This window comes from Sceloporus occidentalis, unplaced genomic scaffold (assembly GCF_023333645.1).
Source record: "Sceloporus occidentalis isolate IW3139 unplaced genomic scaffold, rSceOcc1.0.p SCAF_21, whole genome shotgun sequence".
Taxonomy (NCBI): Eukaryota; Metazoa; Chordata; class Lepidosauria; order Squamata; family Phrynosomatidae; genus Sceloporus; species Sceloporus occidentalis.
The window spans coordinates 5,927,535-5,953,244 of record NW_028317001.1 but is presented as its reverse complement, the minus strand read 5'-3'; the positions used below and the strand labels follow the sequence as shown (position 1 = coordinate 5,953,244).

The window sequence follows — 25,710 nt, the reverse complement described above, 5'->3', positions numbered from 1 at the left end:
GAAGAAACTCTTCTAGAACATGGCCACATAGCCCAAAAAACCCACAAAAAGCTATGGAAGCCGGCCATGAAAGTCTTCGACTTCACGCTTTTTATCCTGTCTCTCCAAGCAAGTGAGAAAGAATAATTCTCTCATTTCCCCTTGATCTGGGAACAGACCTTTAAAAATTTCTCTCTTCATTTCTACACAGGAAAGTATATTGAGTAGATTTGAATGACAAACTGTGAGTGACTGTGGTTTGTAATTTATGCATTAGGCTGAATGAAATTGCTAGAGGCCCTGCCCCAGGTCCTAGGTTTTAGCTCACAAACCTCAGGACCTGAATTCACAACCCTATAAGAGAGATGGAGGGACACCAGAAAGTAGGCAACCAAAGTCCTATACATATTATCCAATTGTACCAGTTTGGTGCCATGTTAACTGCTGTGGATCCACCCTAGAGAAACCTGGGAATGGGGTGCTTAGAACTGGATGCTTTGTTACCCATGCTGCTCCATATATATTTTGGTATAAATGATAACCCTTAATGACCCCTAGATGAACTCTGTCCACCATTGCCAGCAAGGCACAAGGACATGTACCACACCCCTGAGGGGTACCCACATCATCATATCTAGAGAGTCGCATAAGAGGATTATCATATGACCAGGAAGAGCAAATATTTGCCTTGCCTGAGGCTCTTGCCTCCCCAGGGTCTGTTGTCAGAGCAGCTTAAGACCACTAAGACAATCAGACAGAGACATCCAGGTGAAAAGCAAGTAATTAAACACCTTTGTTCTCACCATCAAGCACCTTTGCCAGAAGCAAGATTTTGCCTATAAATACTCTCAGATTTGCTTGTTCACTGGGCCAGTCTGGACTTCAGGGGGAAGCTCTGTCCCCTTGAACCCTGACCTGGCTCCTGGCCCCTGATTCCTGGCCAGTCATTCCATGGCTGAGCCTCATGCCATCCTCATCATATTCCATTTGGATTCCTGGAGGGAGTCTACATCCTGGTACGTATCACCCCAGTGATGCCTAAAATCCTATTCCATGCTAACCTATGCTTTTCCTGAGCCTTGTATATGTGTGTGTATGCTAGTGAATCGTATGTGTTTTTCCCCTTATAAATAAATTGGTTATTAATTCTAGAAGTCTGTCTCAGCTCCATTTAGTGGGATCCCCTGGTCTACTCCGTATACATATCGGGAGACGATTCTGCAAGGGCCGTCGTAGCAGGCCCTCCTCTTGCAATATTTGAGCTAATAACAATAATAATAAAATTCCCCTAAACAGACCGTTGGCTACAGCTTGGTAGAGAGCCCCAGTGCAGTCCTTCATGAGAGTTGCTATATAATTCTAAGTACCTGAAAGATGAAATCCCAGGATTCTGTGGGACAGAGTCCTGGAAGCTTCATGGTGTCAAAGTGCTAGGTTTGGGCAATGGAGATACAACCCAGGTGCCAAAAATGACCCGTAGCAATTCTTGACAGACTCATTCCGACTCTGTCTCTATTGGTGGAGGGCTATTTACACTAAGAAACCCATGGATCTTCAAGGGATCTCCAGTTTATGTATTTTATTTATATACATCCATCCTTTCTCCCAATATAGGGACTCAGGGTGGCTAACAGCAAATTTAATACAGTACAAATTCAAAACAATGCAAAGGCATTAAAATTATAACAATTTTTTTTTAAAAAAATTAAATCATTTATACAGTTGGACCTTGAAATTAGTAAATTGCATCAAAAACCACATACAAACCTTGACCTCTGAATTGCAGTTCAAACCGTATCTCTCTTTTGCTTAGGATCCAGCCCTTGAGGCATCAGCATTTCCAGAAAGGAGAGAAAGTGGAAGAGCAAAATACTTTTTGTTTGGAGGAAGTTTCTATCCAGATTCTGTCCTGTAAAACCATTAGAGCCCCTTTGATGCTGTTTTTGATTCAGAACATATGATTTTAAGGCATCTTGCACTTCTATCTCCATCCAATAAACCTTTGAATTCTTTGAAGCATTCTGTTTTCCTGGCTGCTCATCCCAAGAGTATGAAACATAGCACCAGTCATGGAGATTCAGTCTTTTTCTTAATGGGGATACGGAGCGAGGGCCACAGGATTCCCACTCCTGGCATAAGACCTGGCCCAGTTCATTGCAGAGATTTGAAGTCCTTAAGGTTAGAGCCAGAGTGGGAGGTTTTGGGAGTCCCTGTCCCTCCAAAAGTAACTTTCCCAAGAGCAGTCTAGGTCTCCCTTCCAAAGACCAGCAGTGGATGGAGAAGGAGGCCTTGGGGAAGCAGAGGAGAGCTTGGCTTGACCCCCAAGGACTCTCCCTTGAAGGTTTCCATCTCTCTAGGAAACGGTGGAGCCTGGGAGGGAGACTGAGGACTAGGGAATGCTGGGAAAAGCTTCAGGGGCAGCTTATGGGAGCAAATGTAGGACTTTGCTTTCTCCTCCAGGTTACTTTCCTGCTCTCTTTTGACAGGCTTGAAGACCACACAAGGTAAGCTGAATGGTGGAAAAGACTGCAAACGCTATCTTCTCTGTACGTTTCATGCTCACCTCCATGGCACCTTAGGAGCAAGCAAGTCCCTGCTGAGGGCAACACAAACAACAAAATCCAAAATGGGGAGTGGCCTTTGAGATCCTGATGGTCCTCTGAGAGGAAAATGCCAGCCCCTGAAACCAATCCTGGTCAGCTTTTGGGAAAGTGCCCTCAAGGTTTAGTCCAAGCAGCTCTCAGCCCCTGGCAGACTGTCCCTTCCCTGAGTCTTGCTCTCCTGGAGGCTCAGAGGAGATTCTTCTTAGGGAACCTCAGCCCCAGGTTCAGCTGACAAACGGCCATTCACCCGTGAAGAGCCCCCTGTTCCCCACTCTGTCCTGGCATATGCCTTAGGAAACCTCTTCCATGGGAATTTGGGAGCTCCTAATCTTAGTGGAAATGGGAACCTCTGGAATCCTCCTATTCTTCCCAGCTGGCAAGCAAGGTCTAGTTGTGAATCTCTTCCAAGGAAAAGAGGGGCTGTTGTTGTTGTTGTAATACCAGGGCTCCAGTCAATGGAGGTCTTCTTCAGGCAGTAAAGGGAAGTTTATGCAAATGCAGAATGACATCACTGCTACGGAAGGCTCTCTTGACCAATCAAGAGAGCAAGATAAAGGTTCTTCTGGAAGCTTCCGTGAGAAGGAGATATAAGGCCTGAGAGACCAAGAGACAGTTGGGGGAATTGTGTCGGTTGGAGATCGAGAGAGAGAGTTAAGAGCGGATCTTGGAAGTTAGTCTCAGAATTGGACGTTTGGGTTTATTTGGGTTTTTAATAGCTTATATGAACTGACTATTATATACTAAAAATATTGTACCTGCAAGATCCTTAATATCTTGCATGACTTATATTTTAGTTATATTTTGCTATTTATAATACATACCTCCTTGGAGTATCTACTACTCGACACTCCTTTTAAACGTGTCTTGGCTCAGGTGATGCTTGGAAGATCGGTAAAGGAGGAGAAATAAGGTTCCTTAACTGGTCCCAGTGTAGGTTAAGGGAAATCCTTTTATAATTCACTGGGTTCTGGCAGCATGATTTCAGGAATTTAAGAGTCTGCTGGGCTAAGAGCCATAAGAGGGCCACACTTTGGCTTCTTGGACCACAGGAGATCATCACAAGGGCAGAGGCAGTTAGAGCATTTGTTGAAAAATCAATTAAATTAATAGGAGATTGCTGGAATGTTAATCTGGAAAGAGATACATCTTGGTTGCCTTTTTAAAGCCTTAAAGACTGGTGATATATCAGATCTCTTCCAGAGGCTATTTCTGAACTTGGAGGTGACAGAAGAGGAGGTCCTCTGAGTAAATGCAGCCAGCCTACTTTTTAATAGTAAGACTTTACCAGATGCCCTCAATGTGTGGGGCGGATTGTATGGGAGAAGGGGATCCCATAAGTAAGCTGGACCCAAGCCATGAAGGGCTTTAAAGGTTATAACCAAGATTTTGTATTGTTCCCGGAAATTAACAAGCAACTAGTGAAGAGACTTTATTATAGGTTTAACATGGTCACCTCTAGGTCTTCCAGTGACCACTTTGGCTGCCATATTTTGAATTAGATGAAGTTTCTGGACTTGGTTGAAGGGTAGCCCTTTGTAGACCGCATTGCAGAAGTCAAGACGTGAGGTTACCAGTGCATGCATCATAGTTTCTAGGTCTTCAGGTTCCAGGAAGGGACGCAGTTGGTGTATCAACTGAAACTGATATCAGGCACTCTTGGCCATAGCATCTATCTGAGTTGACATCTGGAGCGACGGTTCCAGGAGCACCCCCAAACTGCAAATACCGTCCTTTAGGGGAAGTGTGACCCTGTCCAGGACCGGTTGACAAACCTCCATACCTGGATTAGGATATCCAACAACAAGTAATTCTGTTTTATCTGGATTCAGTTTTAATCTGTTTTTCCTCATACAGGCCATTACTTTCTCAAGACATTCATTCAGAGGGGAGATGCCTTCCTTTGTTGACGCTGAGGTCTGCAGCATGGAGATATGTATCTGGGTGTCACTAGCATTTGCTGACTATCTCATTTGCTTCCTAGATAACCCACTAAATAGCATTTTGGCTCTCAATTATACTCTGGAGGCATTTGCTGAAATATCGAGGTTAACGGTGAATCAAAACAAAACTGTGTTTATTACGAAGAATTTAAACCAAGGAGAACAACTGGAGTTAAGTAATGTATCGGGGTACAGAGTCGTTGATGAAGCTAAATATCTGGGAATATACTTAACGACCAAGAACATTGACTTGTTCCACAACAACTATGGAAGACTATGGAATGAAGTAACAAAGGATATGTCTGCATGGTCCAAATTGCATCTCTGATTTTATGGGAGAATAGCAACGTTAATAATGAATATCCTTCCCCGTTTTCTGTACTTATTTCAGAACATACCAATTATAGCCAAAGACAAACACTTTGCAATCTGGCAAAAAGAGTTCTCTGAATTTCTTTGGGAAGGTAATGAGCCAAATTTAGATTGTAAGCCTGAGGGCAGGGAACCGTCTATTATCCCCTCTGTTGTAAACCGCTTGGATTCCCAGTGATTGGGTGGTATATAAATAAATCCTATTATTATTATTATTATTATTAGGGTGAGATGGAAAATTTTGACAGACGAATATGACGAGGGGTTGTGCTTTACCAAACTTTAAGCTATATTAATATGCATCTTGTCTGTGTTGTCTAGAGAACTGGATTAATCTAAGCAATGATAGACTGTTATCTTTAGGATGCTGTGACTTGAGGTTTGGGATTCATGCCTATTTGTGGTATGAAAAGGTCAAAGAACATAAAGACTTTAAACATCGTTTTCTTAGAAATGCTCTACTTTATGTCTGGAAGATGGTTAAAGACCTTTTCTATAGTAATCTTCCACAATGGGTATCACCCCAAGAAGCCTTTTATAAAAGAACTAAAGACTTCAAGAATAGATGGATAATATGTAAAGATTTGATTCAGTGGAAACCCAATAATATTGTGTCATTGAAATCGAGAGAAATACTTGTTTCTGAAGGTAAGGATATTGATTGGTATTTGTATTTTCAGCTAGCTGAAAGGTTTAGGTCTGACCAAAAATTGATGGGTATTTCTTACGAAGAGAACATCTTGGACAAAAATTTTGTGGATAAAGAGAGTAAACATCTTTCAAAATATGATAAGATCTTGAAAGAGAGAGATTTGGAGGATGAAATTGTTAAACTTTCCATGGCAAAATGGTCACAGGATTTGCAGAAAGCCATCGACAAGATCACTGGGAAACACCTTGGAAAGAGACAAGGAAATTTACCTTGTGTCAAAATTACAAGGAGAACTATGCCAAAATGTTACATAGATGGTCTATGACCCCTCTCAAAATTAACAAAATGTATAATACTGCTAACATTAAACGTTGGAAATGTGGGAAACAGGATGGCACTTTCTTCCACCTTTGTGGAAATGTGACAAAGCCAAGGGATTTTGGACTAACATTCATAATTTAATGACAAATATACTCCAGACACATATTCCTTTAGATCCTTGTATTTTTCTGTTAAACATGACATGTATATTGGAGGATGTCTAGGCTAAGAAACTGTCACGTCTAATTCTCTACATGGAAACGCTGGCTAGGATTCTCTATGCTCAATATTGGAAAAACAATGTGGTACCAACTGAAGAGGAATGGTTTATTAAGTTGTGGAAAGCTAAGAAATTGGATATTTTGACAGAAAGCCTGAGGAATAAAGACATAAATGTTGTAATTAAGGATTGGAAATACTTAGATAGATACTGTGGACTTAAGGTATTATAGCCTCTGCTGCTTAACTTTGTCTAATTTGCCTAACTCTCCTTGTTTTAACTTTTTTGCATAACATAAATATATTTGTGATATTCATATATTTTCATAGAAGCTGATGATTTAATACCAATTTGGAGGAATATAAATGGTGTTATAAAAGCGGGGTACCATGTGTTATGTTGGAAGTGTATGAAACTAATGTGGATTATCATATAATCATTTATGTATTGAGTTTTGTTGTTGCTGTTGTTGTTTTGTCTTGTATGTTTTGTATTATGTCTTCTTTATATGTTTTCTTAATAAAATAAATTAAAAAAACAGGACAGAGTGGGAGAGAGTTTTGAATTATGAAATGTAATGTAAAAACAAACATGCAAATCTCTCCCCATCTCCTTCCTGAGATCCCAAAATGAGATTTTAATAGCTTTACTATCCAGACTAGTTTAGAACACTTCAGTCAAGTCTAAAGAGTGGAGAAGCTGATGATGGCCCAAAGGTCTATGGTCCAAAGCTTTTCTCCATCACTTGTTTTTAGCCAAAGGAAATGGTGACCACTGGACATGACTTTGGGGCAGATTTTGTATAGTTAGTTCATAGTTGCTCTTCCAGTTCCTAGGAATTTATCACAAGGGAGGGAACCGGCCAAATCCTGTGCAGAAATGGGATTTAAAACCACAAAAGTGGCATCGTTTTCAGACACGTTGAGCATTAATCCAAAATCAACATACACAGAAAGTGGACAAACCCTGCAATTGCATGCAGCTGAGTATGTTAGTGTGTGTGTGTGTGCCAAAAAAGCAACTAAGCCTAGGATAATTGATCTTGTTTTTCCCCTTGAGTTTTCCTAAAAGATTTGCTTTGTCTGAATAACTAGATCTGGGACAAACCAGTGAATGAAACTACGTGTGAAAGGGATCTAGGAGTCCAAGTAGACCACAAGTTGAACATGAGCCAACAGTGTGATGCGGCAGCTAAAAAGGTGAATGCGATGTTAGGCTGCATCAATAGAAGTATAGTGTCTAGATCAAGGGAAGTAATAGTGCTACTCTATTCTGCTTTGGTCAGGCCTCACCTGGAATATTGTGTCCAGTTCTGGGCACCACAATTCAAAAAGGACATTGAGAAACTGGAGCGTGTCCAAAGGAAGGCGACTAAAATGGTGCAGGATTTGGAAACCATGCCCTATGAGGAACTACTTAGGAAACTAGGGATGTTTAGCCTGGAGAAGAGAAGGTTAAGAGGTGATATGAAAGCCCTGTTTAAATATTTTAAGGAATGTCATATTGAGAAGGCAGCTAGCTTGTTTTCTGCTGCTCCAGAGAAGAGAACCCAGAACAATGGATGCAAGCTCCAGGAAAAGAGATTCCAGCTCAACATTAGGAGGGACTTCCTGACAGAAAGGGCTGTTTGACAGTGGAACACACTCCCTCAATGGAGAATGATGGAGTCTCCTTCTTTGGAGGCCTTTAAACAGAGTCTGGATGGTCATATGTCAGGTATGCTTTGATTGAGAGTTCCTGCATGGCAGAAGGGGTTTGGAGTGGATGACTTTGAGATCACAATGTGACAATCTCAATGCTTCAGGTAAGGATCACAATGGGCCAGTCTCAATCCTTCAGGCAAGGAACATGTGTCTGAACTCATAATAGTCCCGTCAAAATCTTTCAGGAAAGGTGCCTCAGGCTGAGATCACAATGGGACAGTCTCAATGCTTCAGGTAAGGAACATCTGCCTTGAGGGAGACTCAATCCTTCAGGCAAGGATCATAACCCTGAGGTCGCTATGGGCCAGGCTCAGTCCTTCAGGTAAGGAACACCTGCCTGTAGTCTATAAGCCCATCTTAATCCTTCAGGGAAGGAAGATCAGCCAGAAGTCACAATGAGTTAGTGTCAGTCCTGCAGATAAGGAGCATCAGTCTGAGATCGCAATGGGCCAGTCTCATTCGTTCAGGTAAGGAGGACCAGTCTTAAGACACAATGAGCCCATCTCAATCTCTCAGGCAATAAGAATCAGCCTGAGGTCACAATGAGCCATTCCCAGTCTTTCAGGAAAGGAACATCAGCCTGAAGTCACACTGCGCTAGTCTCAAACTCTCAGGCAATGAGTGTCAGCCTGAGGTCGTAATGGACCAGTATCAATCCTCCAGGTAAGGAGCACCAGCCTTAAGTCATAATAGTCCCATCTCAGTCTTTCAGGCAAGGTACCTCAGGGTTAGATCACAATAGTCCTGTCTCAATGCTTCAGGTAAAGAGCAGCAGACTGAGGTCACAATGGGACAGTCTCAATCTCTCAGGCAAGGGGCATCAGCCTGAAGTTGCAATGTGAGATCCAGAGTCAGTCCTGTGCTCCAAAAATCAAACTAATTTGAAACAAGAAGCTTTATTGATGAATCCAGGCAGAAACATCCATTAACACCTTTTTGCAAAGTCTGAAATCCAAAGAAATTTGCTCAACCCCTCCCTAAGCCAGCCCCCAATTCCCAAGCTAAAGCAACACAAGCGGAGGTTGCATAGATACCAAGGTTGTCTATACTTCCCTTCCCTTCTCCCAGAGAGCCTCACCTTGAAGAGCGGTGTTCCCAAGCCAGCTTCACTCCTCCTTGATAACCAGTCTCCAGTTGCAACCCCAGCCCCTCTCCAAACGCCCTCCTTCATCTAAAAGCCACTCCATTTGTCTTTTTAACTTTTCCCTCTACATGCTATTCTATAACCCATCTCTCTACACTACCTACTATGAACTACAACTATAACTCCTACTTTAACTCTAATAATAAAGCCTAATGTTTTTACTCTTTATGACAGAACCCTTATACACTGTTTCTGACATGCAATGGGCCAGTCTCAATCCTTCAGGTATACAGCACCAGTCTGAAGTCACAATAGTACCGTCTCAATCCTTCATCCAAAGAGCATCAGACTGAAGTCACAATGGGCCAATCTCAATGTTTCAGGCAAGAAGCATCAGCCTCAGGTTGCAATGGTCACGTCTCAAACCTGCAGGTAAGCAGCATTAGCCTAAATTCACAATGGTCCCATCTCATGGCTGCAGGCAAGGAGCATCAGCCTGAGGTCACAATATGTCATGAATCCCTTGATTCATGCATTTATTCATTTATTCATCTGGGATTCATGCCATAAGGGTTATAGGTTTAGGTTTAAATCAGAGTTAAAATAGATTGGGCTTATTGTGGGTTAAAATAATATGTTTTAATATGTGCTTTAATAGAAAATGCTAGGAAGAGGTAGGGAGATCATGGCTAAAGAATGTGATTGTTTGCTAGGATTGGAATGTGTGGGAATCACCCTTCTAACAGAGGCTTGGGTTTAAAAGACTGGTCTCTGTAAAAGGAGAGGGAACCTAAAGAGTTATTGGTATTTTTATATTGTATTATGTTGTTATTGGTTTATGCTTATTATATTTTTATACGGTATCATACTAGATTGGGATTGATGGGGTTTCATATTATATATATATATATATATATATATATAGAGAGAGAGAGAGAGAGAGAGAGTTAATCATGAATCCTGGATGGAAGAACTGCGCGGGAACAGGCTATCCAATTAATTAGCTTTATTGGTTAATGGGGTAGGGTTAATTGATATGGTTATAAAAGTGATATGTGTATACTTTCATTACTGACAAAAAAGTCACTTCTATTGCATGTATCTTCTTCAATAAAAGCTGTTCCTTTTTCAAAGTACTGCCTTTTGTGTTGCAAGAGGGGCTGCAATTAGGAGCCTGACAAATATCTCTCTCCCCTTCCATTCACCCTGCTGTCCCAACGTAGTCAAATTGAATCCAGGTAAAACGAAGTTACTTGTAATAGGGAACTCTAATCCGGGAATGGAGTTATGTCAGCCAGTTCTGGATGGGGTCACACTTCCCCTGAAAGACTCTGTCCTCAGTTTGGGAGTGCTCCTGGAATCATCACTTCATCTGACGGCTCAGTGGATGCAAAGGTCAGGAGCACTTGTTATCAGTTTCGGCTGATACGCCAACTGCGCCGCTTCCTGGAGCAGGGAGACCTTGAAACTGTAGTACATGTGCTGGTCACCTCTCGGCTCAAATTCTGTAACACACTCTACATGGGGCTACCCTTGTGCCAAATTCAGAGACTTCAATTGGTACAGAATATGGCAGCCAGGTTAGTTATGGGCATTTCTAGAACTGCCTACATTACACCGGTTCTTAAATCCCTCCACTAGCTGCCCATTAGTTTCTGGGCAAGATACAAGGTATTGGTTTTAACCTGTAAAGCTCTCCATGGCTTGGGTCCTGACTACTTGAGGGAGAGCTTCCTCCCATACAATCCATCCGGAGACTCAGGTCCTCTGGGAAGAAGCTGCTGCAGCTCAAGAAGACCAGACTTTCAGCGGTGACCCAGAGGTCCTTCTCATCAGCCGCCTCCTGGCTCTGGAACGACCTCCGGATGAGATCCGTCATATTTCCACCTTGGAAGCCTTTAGGAAGGATCTCTTCTGGCAGTCCTTTCCAGACTAGATTAGATCTATTGAATGCCTCTCCCTCCCCCTGACCCTTACCCTTGCCATTGTTACTGTTATGGAAATTGTTACTGATGTATCGTTCCTGCCCTCCCCTCTCACCTTCAGAAAATGACCCATTTCTTGCCCGAAAAAACTTTTTTACTGTATTGTGTTTTAGATCGTTTACATTTTCTTGCTGTTTATTAGCTTTTTAATTGTTGATTAATGTTCTTATAATTGGGAGGAGGGTTGGGGGGGGTTGGAATTTTAATTGTATTTCTGAAATTGTATGTTATTATATTACTGTAATCCGCTTTGATTCCTTTGAGAAAAGGTGGAATAATAATAATAATAATAATAATGATAATAATTACATCTCTTCAAGGGGCTCTAATGCCCTTTCACTATGCTTCAAGAACCGTGTGTGTGTGTGTGTGTGTGTGTGGGGGGGGGATGTTTCTGGGGATGCGGGTCTCTCTGTTGGTCCTCCTCTGCAGGGTTGTTGTGAAGGAAAAGGTAAGTATTTGAGGGAAGTGCCCAATCCGGATCCTGTGGGCCTCTAAGTCTAGTTCCCAGGTTGCCAGGCAATTGCCAGAGTTTTGAGGTCCCTCCGTCTTCCTCCTCTTGGCTTTGGCCTAGATTTTGGCTCTTCTCTCCCTCCCCAGAGCCCCCTCCTCCAGGACTCCAGAGAACACTCACCCCCGAAAAATGTTGCTTCCAATGCTATTGAACCCTATCCTGTGTGATCCTTTCTATTTGGCACAAAACCCTTCTCCAAATGAGGTATCAGAAGGGAGGGTCTCTCCTCTGCCCCACTTTCTAGGAGGGAGGGGGCTCCTCAAAGACCTTTTTACCCTTGGATCCCCCTCCCCTCCATGGCCATGCCTCTCTCCAAGGGTCTCTCTGCCCTCTTTTCTCATAATAACCCCCCAAGTACCTGGGACACAAGGAATCCCCCGAGGTGGGGGCAGGGAAGGAAATAGGAAGAGGAGGCCTGGCAGGAACCCTGCCTTTCTTTGGGGGGAGAAGAGGGGCTTCCTTCCTTCTTATAACCCCCCAAGGGTCCCCCAGAAGACCCCCCCCCCAGCCATTCCTCTGAATGAATGAGGGCTCTCCCCACTTCCCTCCCACCCTCAGAACAGACAGTGAGGGCAGCAATGGCTTCAGGGGCTGAGACTATGCATGCATAGATGCCCACAAAGGCTCCTCCTCAGCATGCGCAGGGATTGCCAGGGCCTAGACGCTCCTGCTTATTCCACTGGGGGCTTTTGCAGAAAAGGAAGGTATGTGCCGGGGGTTCAGCAGCCTCCCCTTCCTTCCCTCATTTCTTCCTTTGAGGAAATCGCAATGGACTCCAAGGTGCAGAGCTGGACTCAGGAGGGAAAGGCAGGAAAGGAAGGCTCTGGTTTGGAAATATAGCTGTCCCTCTGTATCCTATGTGTTTGTGTGTTTGCCTCTGCTGTCCTTATGGCTGGCAATGGAGCTGAGGACTGAGGAGAGAAGAAAGGGTCAGTTTTGGGCAAATTCCGAACTTCTGGGCATCAAAGAGTCCATTGTGTTGAAAAAGCAAAGATCTTTATTGAGAACAAAAAGAAATTCAGTATTTAAGCCAAAACTGCCCACTCCAATCCAAACAATACATTAAAACCCCAAACCTAAAATCCCACCCTCTTCCAAACCTAGCCCCACCTCCAATTCCCACAGTCTATGCCCCACAGGTAGCAAGGACCCTTTCCCATTCCCAAAAAATAGCCCTTTCTGTCAATACCTGCCCCCAATTTTCTTCAGCCAACATCCCAAATATCCCAAAAGCTATCATTCCCAGAACTATTCTGCAACAAATCCCAGCCCCCATCTACCTAACCTATACCACGACCCACAATCCCCAGCCAAATTTACAACCCAAAACAATTATCTATACTATTAGCAATGAAAACCTAAACTTAAGAAAACACAATCTTAAAACATAAACAGACATATGGACAGACAAATCTCACAAACAAAATCAAAAGGGCCTTTTATTTGCACTGCTGGATTGAAAATATGCTTTTTGAATTCGTTAGTGACAAATATAATGTTAGTTCATTTCTGGGATTTGTGTGGCTTCTCTCCAGTGTGGACTCTCTGATGTCTTTCTAGGTTTGACTTCTGAGAAAAACCTTTCCCACAATGCTGGCATTTGTATGGCTTTGCTCCTGTGTGGACTCTCTGATGTGTCACTAGGACTGACTTCCAAGAAAAACCTTTCCCACAATGCTGGCATTTGTGTGGCTTCTCTCCTGTGTGGACTCTCTGATGTGTCACTAGGATTGACTTCCAAGAAAAACCTTTCCCACAATGCTGGCATTTGTATGGCTTTGCTCCTGTGTGGACTCTCTGATGTGTCACTAGGATTGACTTCCGAGAAAAACCTTTCCCACAATGCTGGCATTTGTATGGCTTTGCTCCTGTGTGGACTCTCTGATGTGTCACTAGGACTGACTTCCAAGAAAAACCTTTCCCACAATGCTGGCATTTGTGTGGCTTCTCTCCTGTGTGGACTCTCTGATGTGTCACTAGGACTGACTTCCAAGAAAAACCTTTCCCACAATGCTGGCATTTGTATGGCTTTGCTCCTGTGTGGACTCTCTGATGTGTCACTAGGTGTGCCTTTGAAGAAAAACCTTTCCCACAATGCTGGCATTTGTATGGCTTCTCTCCTGTGTGGACTCTCTGATGTGTCACTAGGTGTGACTTCGAATAAAAACATTTCCCACAATGCTGGCATTTGTATGGCTTCTCTCCTGTGTGGACTCTCTGATGCATCACTAGGACTGACTTCCGAGAAAAACATTTCCCACAATGCTGGCATTTGTATGGCTTCTCTCCTGTGTGGATTCTGCGATGTTCCAAAAGGTGTGACATCTGAGAAAAACCTTTCCCACAATGCTGGCATTTGTATGGCTTTGCTCCTGTGTGGACTCTCTTATGTGTCACTAGATGTGACTTCCGAGAAAAACATTTCCCACAATGCTGGCATTTGTATGGCTTCTGCCCAGTGTGGACCCTCCAATGCATGGCAAGGATTGACTTGTAAGCAAAACGTTTCCCACAATGCTGGCATTTATGTGACTTCCTGCCTGTGTGCATTCTCTCATGATTAAAATGTTCTTCTGTAAAGAAGGACAGTGACAGATAACATTGAAAATCAGACTTAAGACAGGAGGGTGTTACCGCATGATTTAGCCCTCATTAAACCCTCTTTATTTGAGATTATATTATTAAAGTTGCTGTGAGTAACCCAAGCATGACCCTGCTGCTTATGCCCCTAAATCCATGGAACGATCGTATCCTTACTCATAGGAACTAGGAAAGAATGGGGACTGCCTTGAGGGAATCAGTGGAAGGAGATAGTCAAAGGACTGTTGACAAAATACAGGCGTCCCCCGGGTTACGAAATTAATTCGTTCCGGCGCCATTTTCGTAACCCGGAAGTCTTTCGTTAGCCGAATCCCCATAGGCGCTAATGGGGAAAAGCCGCGTTTTGGTGCGAAATAGCGCCGAAAAGCACCAAAACTTTTTTCGCAAGCCGGGGAAACCTTCATAACCCGGAAATAATTAATTAATGTTTTTTTTTTCGTAACCCGAAAAATTCGTAACGCGGCGCGTTCGTATCCCGGGGGACGAGTGTATTCTGTTAACCAGGTGCAAAAATACTTTGATTGACAGGTGGCATAATATTCTGTGAGACTGCCATAGAGTCCTGAGTCAGAGCCCAAGGCATGATGGAAGCTAACTGCAGAGGATGCTTCATGCTGTGTAGCACCATGAGATGACTCACAACCAATACAGTATACAGCTCATATGGGGACTGGTGTGGATTGGATTGGAGTTGTGAGTACAAGAAAACGTGAAGGTGATAGAAGTTGGAGAGGAGAGCTTGCAAATATTTGTATTATTTTGCAGCTCAAGATAGAGAACCTCCAAGGATTTCGATGAAATCAACTGTGTGACTTATTTTTAGTGTGAAAATAGGTCAGTGCATTGCCAATATCTATATATCTGGGTATTTAGTTCCATACTCTGCTATGTTAATTTTGAGCTGCATCTGGGAGCATCACCCTCAGATTGTAATGTACATTGGCTTGTGAACGCAATCAAAATTCAGAGCCAACAAGGACATGAGAGGGGTGTGCTAATAATCCCTTTTGTCTGAGGTATTTACAAAAAACACCCATTGCATTCAATTCGGTTTCACACCATTCTTTCCCCACACAGGAAATATTCTAAAGTGATATAAACCTCTCCGAACCCTCAGTTTTTGCCCCCAAGCACCAATTTCCGTATAAATATCAGCCCCGACTTGCTATTCTTCAGTGTCAGTCCAGTTACAGACAGACACTGTTTGTTTTCATGGCTAAGCACCTCAATGCACTCATCAACCCCAATTGTTGCAGGAACTACTGACCTCTCCCCATTCCAAATCCTCAACAATTGGAATAAAGATCTGGATAGGTAACGTATCACCATTATCAAAGACTTACATCTATTCAGCACTCCCGCCTTTCTTACCTATTTCTTTTGTGTGTGCATGAACACTTATATGTATGTGTCTGTGTGTTTTGCTTTCCCCCTAAATAAAACACAAAAACCTATTTGAAATCCCTCTGAAGTTGGGTTTGATTCAGGACCTGCTATAGCTGGTGTCAGAACTCCAAAGCCAATTACTGATCAATATTCACATTCACCTTGGTTACTGTTCATATTGGGTAATTGCTTTAATTGTAGCTCTGTCTGCTTTGCATTGCTTTGCTAAGGGGGATGGGGTGCTTGGGACGGATTGCAGCTTAGGATTGGAATGCACTGTTTAATTAGCTGGAGACATCTGCGCAGACTGTCCAAGGTCAGGTTGGTTTCTCAGGCATCGTTAGCTTGGGAAGCAAAGGGGGGAATGAAGGTGGAGAAGAGAAAAGGCGGGAGAGGAAAAAAAGGTGGGGGCTTGGGTACTTTTAACTTGGTGTTTGAGGCTTGGCTTTCAGATTTCACTGAAAAGTCTGTCTGTTCACTTTCATCTATATCTCAATAAACTTCACTGCTTTTAAGCAAGTTGCTGTTGTGGATCACTGGTGAAAGTTGGCGGATCTTACAGTCAGTGAAATCTACTGTAATCTACTTGTCATCATGACTGAAGTGAAGGTGCAGGTTGAACCATCCGATCTGGAGATCGAGGTGGTGGAAGACACCGGGGCCCTCGGGACCGAGGGAAAGAGCGGCGTCGAGGAACGCCAGGGAGCAAGGCCCAAGACAGGGACCAGCTCAGAGGACCAACCAGAGGACTGGTGGTACCTGCCAGCGGGGACCGGGAGACACCGGCGCCGGGCTGGCAGACTGACGGCGTGGAACCAAGGACTGGGGGAAGCTATGTTGCAGAGCCCCGGACCTGAGAACCTATCGGAGGAGGTGGCAGGTGTCAAGGACGACATCCGTCAACTGAAGGAGATGATGGCCACCCTGATGCCCAAGGAAGGGAAGAAACCGGGGCAGGAAGCCCGAAAGGCACCCGCACTCACCGCCGCCCGGGCCGCCCGTCCAGTGGACCTGGAGGAGGACGTCGACTCGGAGATGGAGGATGAGGATGACCAGAGCTCAAGGCCGCCCTCTCGTCGGAGAGGAGTGGGGGGAACCTCACGAATTCGTCGGGGAGAAGCAGAGGCGCTGCGCGAGCTGTTGGCGGGCAAGCTGGAGGCCAAGTTCAACGGGGACCCAGAACAGCTCCCCTTCTTCCTCGCGCAGGTGGCGGGGCACATGCGGGCTCGAGGGGACTACTTCCCGGACGAAGCCGAGAAGGTGAGATGTGTGGCCGGCCGACTGGAGGGCCAAGCGGCTCAGTGGCTAGTGCAGCTGTATGATTGTGGGGCACCCGAGCTGCGGTCCCTGGACGCCTTCATGACAGCACTTCGAGCCCGGTTCGAGGACCCGTTCCGCGTGGATCGGGCAAAGGCCAAGTTCGCCACCCTGCAGCAGGGAAATCGATCAGTGGCAGAATACGTGTTGGAGTTCCGGAGCGTGGCTGCTAACATTCCGGATTATCCGGACGCGATGATGACCCGCCAGTTCCAGGATGGCCTCCGCGCAGAACTGCTAGAGTGGATCCTGATGAGAGAAACGCCTGCGGGCCTACAAGAGTGGATTCGTTGTGCCGGCGAGGCGGAGGCCACCAGGGAGCGGATTCGGCTTGCCAAGCAGCGAGCAGCTTTCCAACAAGGGAAGGTGGCCGCGACCCCGGGCCGAGAAGGCAGACCCAAGACTTCGGCGGAAGTGGAGAAGCAGCGCCGGATGAGACTGGGCCTGTGTTTGGCATGTGGGAAAAAGGGCCACATGATTGCGACCTGCCCGGATAGGGCCACCGGCAAAAAGACCCCCAAGGCGGCGCCAGGCGGTTCCGGAGGCCCAGGGAAAGGGGCCGCCGGCCAGGCTGCCGAGCCGGCCGGGGCCGAGGACGAGCGCCCAGCTGGATCGGCCCAAGACCAGGACATTCCGGATTTGGTGAGTGGAGGGATCTCCATTTATTACTTGGAAGTTAAATTGGGACATAAAATAAAAGGGACTACAGAGCCAATGCTGGCAGCTCTGGACTCGGGGTGCACCCGATGTCTAATCAGTGAAAAGCTGGTGCAATCGCTCCAGATTGAACAGGAGCCGTTGCCGGAGTCAATCCCTTTCCTGCAGATGGATGGGACGGTCATGGGGGGAAAACCCAGCAGTCATCAGACTGAGAAACTTATGCTTCAGGTTTCGGGACATTGGGAAACCCTCCGGTTTGTGGTTGGGCCCACCAGGGGTTGCGATTTAGTGTTGGGAATAGACTGGCTGGCGTTTCACAACCCATTCATCAATTGGAAAACCAAGCAGTTGGTGTTCAACGACCCTGGGTGCAGTAAGCATGTGGCGCCTGCAGGGAACATGGGGAGAGAGCCGCACCGTGCCACTGCGGTGACGGTCTATGGCCCTTACCCAAAAGCGACAGTCAACCGGCTACAGGAGATGGGGAGTTTCCCAGAGGTCTATAAGGATTTGAGTGCAGTGTTTGAAGAAACTGAGTGTGACCTCTTGCCGCCTCACCGAGACACAGACTGTGCCATTGAATTGACCCCTGGGGCCCCACTCCCTAAACCCAAACTGTACTCCATGACTCCAAGGGAGATGGTGACATTGAAGGAGTTCATTAACAAGAATTTGGCTAGAGGGTTCATCCGCCCCTCCAGCTCACCGTTCGGTGCGCCAGTGTTTTTCAGGGAAAAGAAGGATGGGTCCCTGCGGTTGGTGACAGATTACAAGAACTTGAATGCTATCAGCACTTGTAGCAAATATCCCCTTCCATTGATGAAGGACATGTTGAGCAGATTGGCCACGGGGAAGGTTTTCACCAAATTGGACTTAAGGGATGCTTACTTTCGAGTAAGGATTAAGGAGGGGGATGAATATAAGACCGCATTCCATTGCCCGTTGGGGGCGTTTGAATACCTAGTCCTCCCGTTTGGCCTTGCGGGGGGGCCTTCGTGTTTCATGCAGCTGATCCATGAGGTGCTGCAGGACTTGTTGTACGAAGGGGTGCTGGTATATTTGGACGACATTCTCATTTACTCCCCGGACCTTCCCAGCCATGTGAAACTGGTGCGAAAGGTGTTGCAAAGGCTGTTAGAGAACAAACTGTATGTTAAACTGTCTAAATGTGAATTTCACACAGATAGTTTGGAGTTCTTGGGATATAGAGTGTCCACCCGGGGATTACAAATGGACCCACATAAAGTACAAGATGTCATGAACTGGCCGCAACCAAAAACCCGCAAACAGGTGCAACGATTTCTAGGGTTTGCTAACTTTTACAGACAGTTCATCCCCAATTTTGCTCAAATTGCATTACCCATCACCAATCTGTTAAAAACCAAGGTGGGGGAATCTGGTGAACCTGCAAGTGCTGGAGAACAGGCAGCCCGAATGAAACCTTCCTTTAAAGTGGACTGGACTCGGGAGTGCACAGAGGCTTTTGTGCAGTTAAAGAAATTGTTCAGTACAGAGCCTGTGTTAAAGCACCCAGACCCTGAGCAGCCTTTTGTGGTGCAAGTAGATGCTTCAGATGAAGCAGTGGGGGCAGTGCTGATGCAAAGGGATAGCGAGGGCAAACTGAGGCCTTGCGCCTATTTGTCTAAACGCTTTGATTCTACCCAAAAAGGTTGGCCATGCTGGGAGAAAGAGGCCTATGCCATTAAGAGGGCTTTGGAGGTGTGGAGGCAATTCTTGGAGGGGGCTCCGCACCCGTTCGAAGTGTGGACGGATCATCGAAACTTAGAGGCCCTACAAACCCCCAAGCACTTGACCCCCAAACAGAGGCGGTGGGCAAAGGAGTTCTATAAGTTCAACTTCACAATAAAGTTCTTCCCTGGTAAAGACAATGTACTGGCAGATGGGTTGTCCAGAATGCATGGCCCTGGACAACAAGAACGTAGTGAACTTCAGACTCTGTTCTCCTCCAAACAATTGGGGCTGGGAGTGACCACGCGCTCTCAGGCCAAAAGGGAGCAGGAATCTAGCTGGGAAGCTCTAGACCCCATGGTGAGAGAAATTTTGGAGGCATATGAAACAGATGAGGAGTTGGCAGGCCTAAAGACTGAACTCCAATGCTCAGAGCAGGGAGTATGGACCAAAGATGGGAAAATATATGTGCCTGGGGCCTGCAGGCCTAAAGTGATGGAACTATGTCATGATGTCAAAGCCGCAGGTCATTGGGGTTTCATTAAAACCTGGCTGACACTAAGCTCCAAGTACTGGTGGCCCAAAGCTCGTAAAGGGGTGGAGGCTTATGTACAGGGGTGTTCAATTTGTGCCAGAGCCAAACCCCACACGGGCAAGCCGAGTGGCCTATTGCAGCCGGTGGAGACCCCATCTAGGCCTTGGCAACACATTGCAATGGACTTCATTACTGACTTGCCAGAAAGCAAAGGCAAAGACACCATTTGGGTTGTTACGGACTTGTTTTCCAAACAGGTGCACTATGTGGGTTGCAAAGGGGTCCCCACTGCATCCAAACTGGCTGACCTTTTCATTGAAAACATATACAAGTTCCATTGTTTGCCGGACAAGATTCTGTCCGACCGGGGATCGTCCTTCACTTCCAAATTTTGGAGGTGTTTGCAAGACAAGTTGGGGGTGCAATTGGCGTTCAGCTCTGCTTTTCACCCCCAGACGGACGGTCAGACGGAAAGGGTTAATCGGAGCCTGGAGGTCTATTTAAGGTGCTATGTCAATTACCTACAAGATAACTGGATGGACTTGCTGCCCCATGCTGAGGTGGCCTTTAATGTATCCAGTCATGCCAGCATTGGGATGTCTCCTTTTCAAGTGGTGTTTGGATATGAGCCTAGGGTCATCCCACAACTATCCCCTGAACCAAAGGATCCGGTGCCAGTAGGAAAGTGGAGTCAGCTATTGCGGGACAGTTGGCCTAAAATTGAGGAGGCATTGAAACAGGCCAAATTGGACTACAAGCGCTTTGCTGATCAGCACAGGAAGCCTGGTTGGGACATTCAGGAGGGAGACTGGGTGTTCCTGTCTACCAAGAACTTAAAGTGTAGAGTGCCTTGTAAAAAGTTAGGCCCCAAATTTGTGGGTCCTTTTGCTGTAAAAAGACTTGTTAGTGAAGTGACTGCTGAGTTGGACCTGCCTAAGATGTACAAACACATTAACCCTACATTTCATTTCAGCCTGCTGAAACCTGCTGGGAAGAGAACTGAAGATGAACTGAAGGAACCTGCTCCACTGCCATTGCTCATTGAGGGGGAAGAACATTTTGAAATTGTGAAGATTTTGGACTCTAGGGTTGTAAAAGGGGGCTTAGAATACTTGGTGCAGTGGAAACATTTCCCAGTTGATATGGCTGAGTGGGTGGGGGTTAAACATGTCAATGCTGAGCGGCTGATACATGAGTTTCATTTGGCTTACCCTGATAAGCCTAAAATGAGTAAATAGAGCTTTGGGGGGGCAGAGTGTCAGAACTCCAAAGCCAATTACTGATCAATATTCACATTCACCTTGGTTACTGTTCATATTGGGTAATTGCTTTAATTGTAGCTCTGTCTGCTTTGCATTGCTTTGCTAAGGGGGATGGGGTGCTTGGGACGGATTGCAGCTTAGGATTGGAATGCACTGTTTAATTAGCTGGAGACATCTGCGCAGACTGTCCAAGGTCAGGTTGGTTTCTCAGGCATCGTTAGCTTGGGAAGCAAAGGGGGGAATGAAGGTGGAGAAGAGAAAAGGCGGGAGAGGAAAAAAAGGTGGGGGCTTGGGTACTTTTAACTTGGTGTTTGAGGCTTGGCTTTCAGATTTCACTGAAAAGTCTGTCTGTTCACTTTCATCTATATCTCAATAAACTTCACTGCTTTTAAGCAAGTTGCTGTTGTGGATCACTGGTGAAAGTTGGCGGATCTTACAGCTGGGCAGGATCCAGAGGTCACTATTGCCCCAGTAAAACTATTTCGTTCTATTGAGCTAAGTACCAAACTCTCCTAAAAGCATAGCACTTGCGGGTATCCTCCTCATACTCCAGCATTTTGGGTAACAAAGGACCTCTTGAATCAACCATGGAGCTAAGGAAGCTCAGGTAAGAAAAGAAATATTAGACAAAAGCAGGTTTTGTGTCTCCCTTTCCTCCCTTCATAGTTATTACTCATAATTGCTAAATGTACCCCTAAATATATCTGAAAACAAGGATTTCAGCTGGTTCTAAGAAGTTCACTCAAAACAGTTCTTAAAATCTGTGAGGTTGGTGGCTGCCTCCCAATTCCCAAGGCCCCTCTCCTGGCCCTTCCCAGAGGTCCCTTCCTCTCCGCACAGAGCTAGGCGATCCTGGCTTTGCTCCTGCCTTCCCCTCCTGGCTCCCAGAGGCTTGATCCCCTTTCTATTCTCCCTCTCCTCTCCAACCATCTGCACTGCTTTAGCATCTCACCTTCAGGATCTCTCCCCTCCCTTTTGATTTTTCACATTCCCTCCATCTATCACAGACACATACCCACAGAGTGTGATGCATAAAAGGGACACTTTGAGATTCATTTCTTCAGAAAGGCAGGGCAATCAATATACAACTAATGCATTAGGAAAGCCAGAACAAGGGGTCTGGGACCTGGTTTCTGATATTAGTGAGGGTCAAGTATGAGGGATGAGCCTTAAAACAAGCTTAAGGCATCTCTAAGACAGGGGTGGACTACTGTTGAGAAGTGGGGTGGTCATATTGGACCCCAGGGGATCTCAGAGGCAGCCCCACATTGTGTCACCTAAAAATATGGCATAATGTTTTGTCCCTCAATATCCCACAGCATCCCTTTGGGGAATGGAGGCTGTTTTGCCACTGCTGGGCCCTCTCTGAGCCATTGCAGGGCCAAGGGAGGCCTGTTTCCCAGAAAGCCTCTCCAGAGCCTCAAAAGGCTGGAAACTTGCTCAGGAATGGGCTGAGGACCATTTAGGGCAAAAAGCATTAATCTCCATGGCTCCTTCCCACAGAATTCCAAAATTGGCAGTTTAGGATTTGATATTTAGAATCCTTACAAAGTGGAGAATAATAGTGCCTCACTAAAACTAGAAATTCCAAGATTCCACAGGAAGTTGTTAGGACAGTTAAATTATGTGAGAAAGGGAACTAGGAATGGTAGTCGAGCACAAATTGAACATGTGTCAACAGTGTGATGCAGCAGCTAAAAAGGCCAATGTGATCCTAGGCTGTATCAATAGGAGTATAGTGTCAAGATCAAGGGAAGTAACTTGCAATAATCCTGTGTCCAGTTCTGGGCACAACAATTCAAACAGATGTTGAGAAACTGGAGCATGTCCAGAGGAGAGAAACCAAAATGGTGAATGGTCTGGAAACCATGCTCTCTGAGGAATGACTTAGGGAGCTGGGTATGTTTAGCTTGGAGAAGAGAAGGTTAAGAGTGGATATGAGAGCCCTGTTCAAATATTTGAAGAGATGTCATATTCAGGATGGAGCAGGCTTGCTTTCTGCTACTCCAGGGAAAAGGACATGGGACAATGGATGCAAGCCACAGGGACAAGAGATTCCACTTAAACTTTAGGAGGAACTTCCTGAGAGTAAGAGTTCTTCAATAGTGGAATATACTCCCTCAGAGTTTGGTGGAGTCTCTTTCTTTGGAGTTCTTTAAACAGAGGCTGGATAGCCATCTCTCAGGGGTGATTTGAATGTCTGTTCCTGCATGGCAGAAGATTGAACTGGATGGTCCTTGTGGTCTATTTTAACTCTTTAATTCTATAATTCTAAAGTGGAATCATAGCACTCTGACAGTGAATTATGAAAGGGCCCTCAGTCTTCACAGGAAGGGCAATGGATTTAGGTTCCTTACCCACAGAGGCCACATTCTCATAATTCTCCATCATCACAGAACTGTACATAAGTTTCTGCTTTTTCGTCAACAGTTTCCATTCCTCTTCAGTGAAATATATCGCCACATCCGCAAAGGTCACCTGCAACAGAAAACAGCCCTCATCCAGAGAGTGACCAAGCCAAAGATGAGAAAAGCACATGGTGCATTGCAAATATTATTTGATCACTTTACAATTCAGTCCAGGAAATAAACTTTTAATTCTGTTAGCCAAAAAAAGCTACAGCCTTTGAGATCCAGCTTGTCTCGAAACTTTTTCATATAATATATAATATGATAAACAATATAATTTACTCCATTTCTGGAATATTATTGATTGATTAAGATTCTGACTATCCCAACATGTATAGTACATTTAGTCACTAATGAATTGTAGTGCATTTAGCCATATCTCACCTAATTTCAAAGGCAAATTTCACTTTTACTCTGGGCTTGAGGGCCACTGAGCCCAACCTCAATTTAGCTCCAGAGATATTCTTCCATATCCCCCAGCATTTTACAGATTGGGAAAGCAAGACAAATAACACCAGAAGGGGGTCAAGATGGCCGAAGTTGTTAATGATGATCACACAAGGGAGGAAGGGTACAGACGTTTGCTTTTGCCTCCGACTCCTGGCAAGGGCAAGACCATGCCCCCTTCCCTCCTCCCATCTTCCCTCTTTTGAGTGGATGAACTTGGAACACATTTTGAAGCAACTGAACTGACCTGAGGAGAAAGAAGAAAGTGGGAGGAGGAGAGTGAAATAGGAAATTTTCAAAGCCCCTGAAAAATGAGGTGACAGATGATTAACCAGAACTCTCTCTGCCAGACTGGGAAAGTATGTTCTCCACTTGCTTTCATGAGCCGGCCCAGACACAGATGAAACTAACAGTCAGGATGGCAACTTACCAAAGAGCTCTTGTGCCTCGGTAGCCTCTTTCTGTTGGATCCCAACTTCCTCTGCTTGGCCTCTGTGTCAGCCATCAAGTGGGCAAGGGGATCCTGCTCTTTGGTCACGTCCAGCAAGAGAGGCCCAAAAGGCATGTACAAGGGTCCAAGATGAAGTTCCTGAGAAAAGAGACCAGGGTAAGGCTTGGTTTGGCTAGAAAGCCTGCAGCACTCAAAGTCACTAAGATCAGCATCCTGCTGGGGACATAAGCAGGTGACGAATGTCTCATTTGGACCAATGCAGAAGTGGACATCCCCTTCCTCCCTCTGCACCAACCAAAGCCCCCTGGACCTAGCATAGAGTAACAGCAGCTCCCCTACAGAACAGATACTCCATGTCTTCTTAGAGTGGTGGGGGATCAGGGGATGGGGAATAGGAGAGGGCCCTGGTTATGTCCCTGCATCTAGATGTGAAATGAATGCATCATAAATAAATAAATAACCTGCTTTCCTTCTGCATTCCTCCTCTTTTCCCCATCATCAGCTCCTTTCCCAAGAAGGCAGCATCTGCACTATAGAAATAAGGCACACTGACACCGCTTTAACCGCTCAGTGCTATGGAATCCTGTGATTTTACCTTTGGACACTTAGCCTTCTCTGCCAGAGAGCTCTAATGCCACAACAAACTAAAAAATCCTAGGATTCCATAGGATGGAACTAGAAGAGTTAACACATTTTAGAACTGGATTATTTTTGCAGTGCAGATACAGCCTGAGTTGGTTGTAAAAGAATAGAAGCACCCAAGTTGAGTTTTTATCCTTTTAAAATGCTTTTGCTTTTTTAAATATAAGCATTTTGTTTTTCTGTCTAATCCTTATTCTTCTTGTTGTTGTTTGTTTGTTTGTATGTTTGTTTGTTTAATTCTTGGTAATATGAGTTATTCTGGTCCATCTACTTCCTTCTTGCTTGAAAAATTCTTAATAAGAAGCTGGAGAGACTTTTAAAACCTCCCAAAGGAGCCACTTTTGGCCTTGTTTGGGGGACTAGCCCCATGTTTATGAAGAATAATAATAATAAGAAGAAGGCTTGTATTAAAACTCTCCTCCCCATTTCTGATCCCTGTTAAAACCCATGTTCCCCAGAAGGAGCAGAGCTGTGTAATAAGAAAACCCTCTCAGAAAAGAGACACAAAAGACACACAAAGAGACACACTTCCTTCCTTTTGGCCCAAGGAGCCTGGCCTCCTTCTGACTCTGGAGCCTCAGGAGAGAAAGAGAAGCCTCTGTTCAACTGAGGCCTCAGAGAAGATTGTTCCCCACAGTCACAAGCAGCACAAAATGGCCACCAGAACACAAAAAGGCTTCCAGAACACAAAATGGAATTCTGGGAAATGTAGTTTTGTGAGACATTGAGCCTTCTCTGTCAGAGAGCTCTGGTGCCACAATAAACTCCAGTTCCCAGGATTCCCTAGCACTGGGCCAGGGCAGTTAAAGCGCTCTCAAACTGGACTATTGCTGCCGTGTGTTTTGGACCTTTCTTGGCCACAAACTGTCCATAGCCTGCAATGCATCTCCTAATTCTGTTGGCAGTCCCTCCCTCCCAACACTTTCTCATTTCCCCCTA

At 45.2% G+C, this 25,710-nt stretch overlaps 3 protein-coding genes across 3 annotated transcripts in view; all 3 read right to left on the bottom strand.

Moving 5' to 3' along the window:
• The window catches only part of LOC149301488 (uncharacterized), a 28,143-nt gene extending 14,413 nt beyond the window's left edge, over positions 1–13,730 (bottom strand). The window contains exon 1 of the mRNA XM_089484011.1: positions 13,168–13,730. Coding sequence (XP_089340137.1) covers positions 13,168–13,698 — 531 coding nt within the window. The 5' untranslated portion in view covers positions 13,699–13,730. The remainder of the gene's footprint in view (positions 1–13,167) is intronic.
• LOC149301485 (uncharacterized) overlaps positions 1–25,710 on the bottom strand; it is a 251,973-nt gene that overhangs the window by 132,612 nt on the left and 93,651 nt on the right. The window lies entirely within an intron of this gene.
• On the bottom strand, positions 13,770–25,329 carry LOC149301487 (putative zinc finger protein 75C). Its single transcript, XM_089484294.1, has 5 exons — positions 25,300–25,329; positions 24,109–24,267; positions 23,181–23,301; positions 13,829–13,946; positions 13,770–13,779 (listed from the first exon to the last, which is right to left on the bottom strand). Exons 2-5 carry the CDS (start codon positions 24,241–24,243, stop codon positions 13,770–13,772), a joined length of 384 nt encoding a protein of 127 aa, XP_089340420.1. The 5' UTR covers positions 24,244–24,267; positions 25,300–25,329.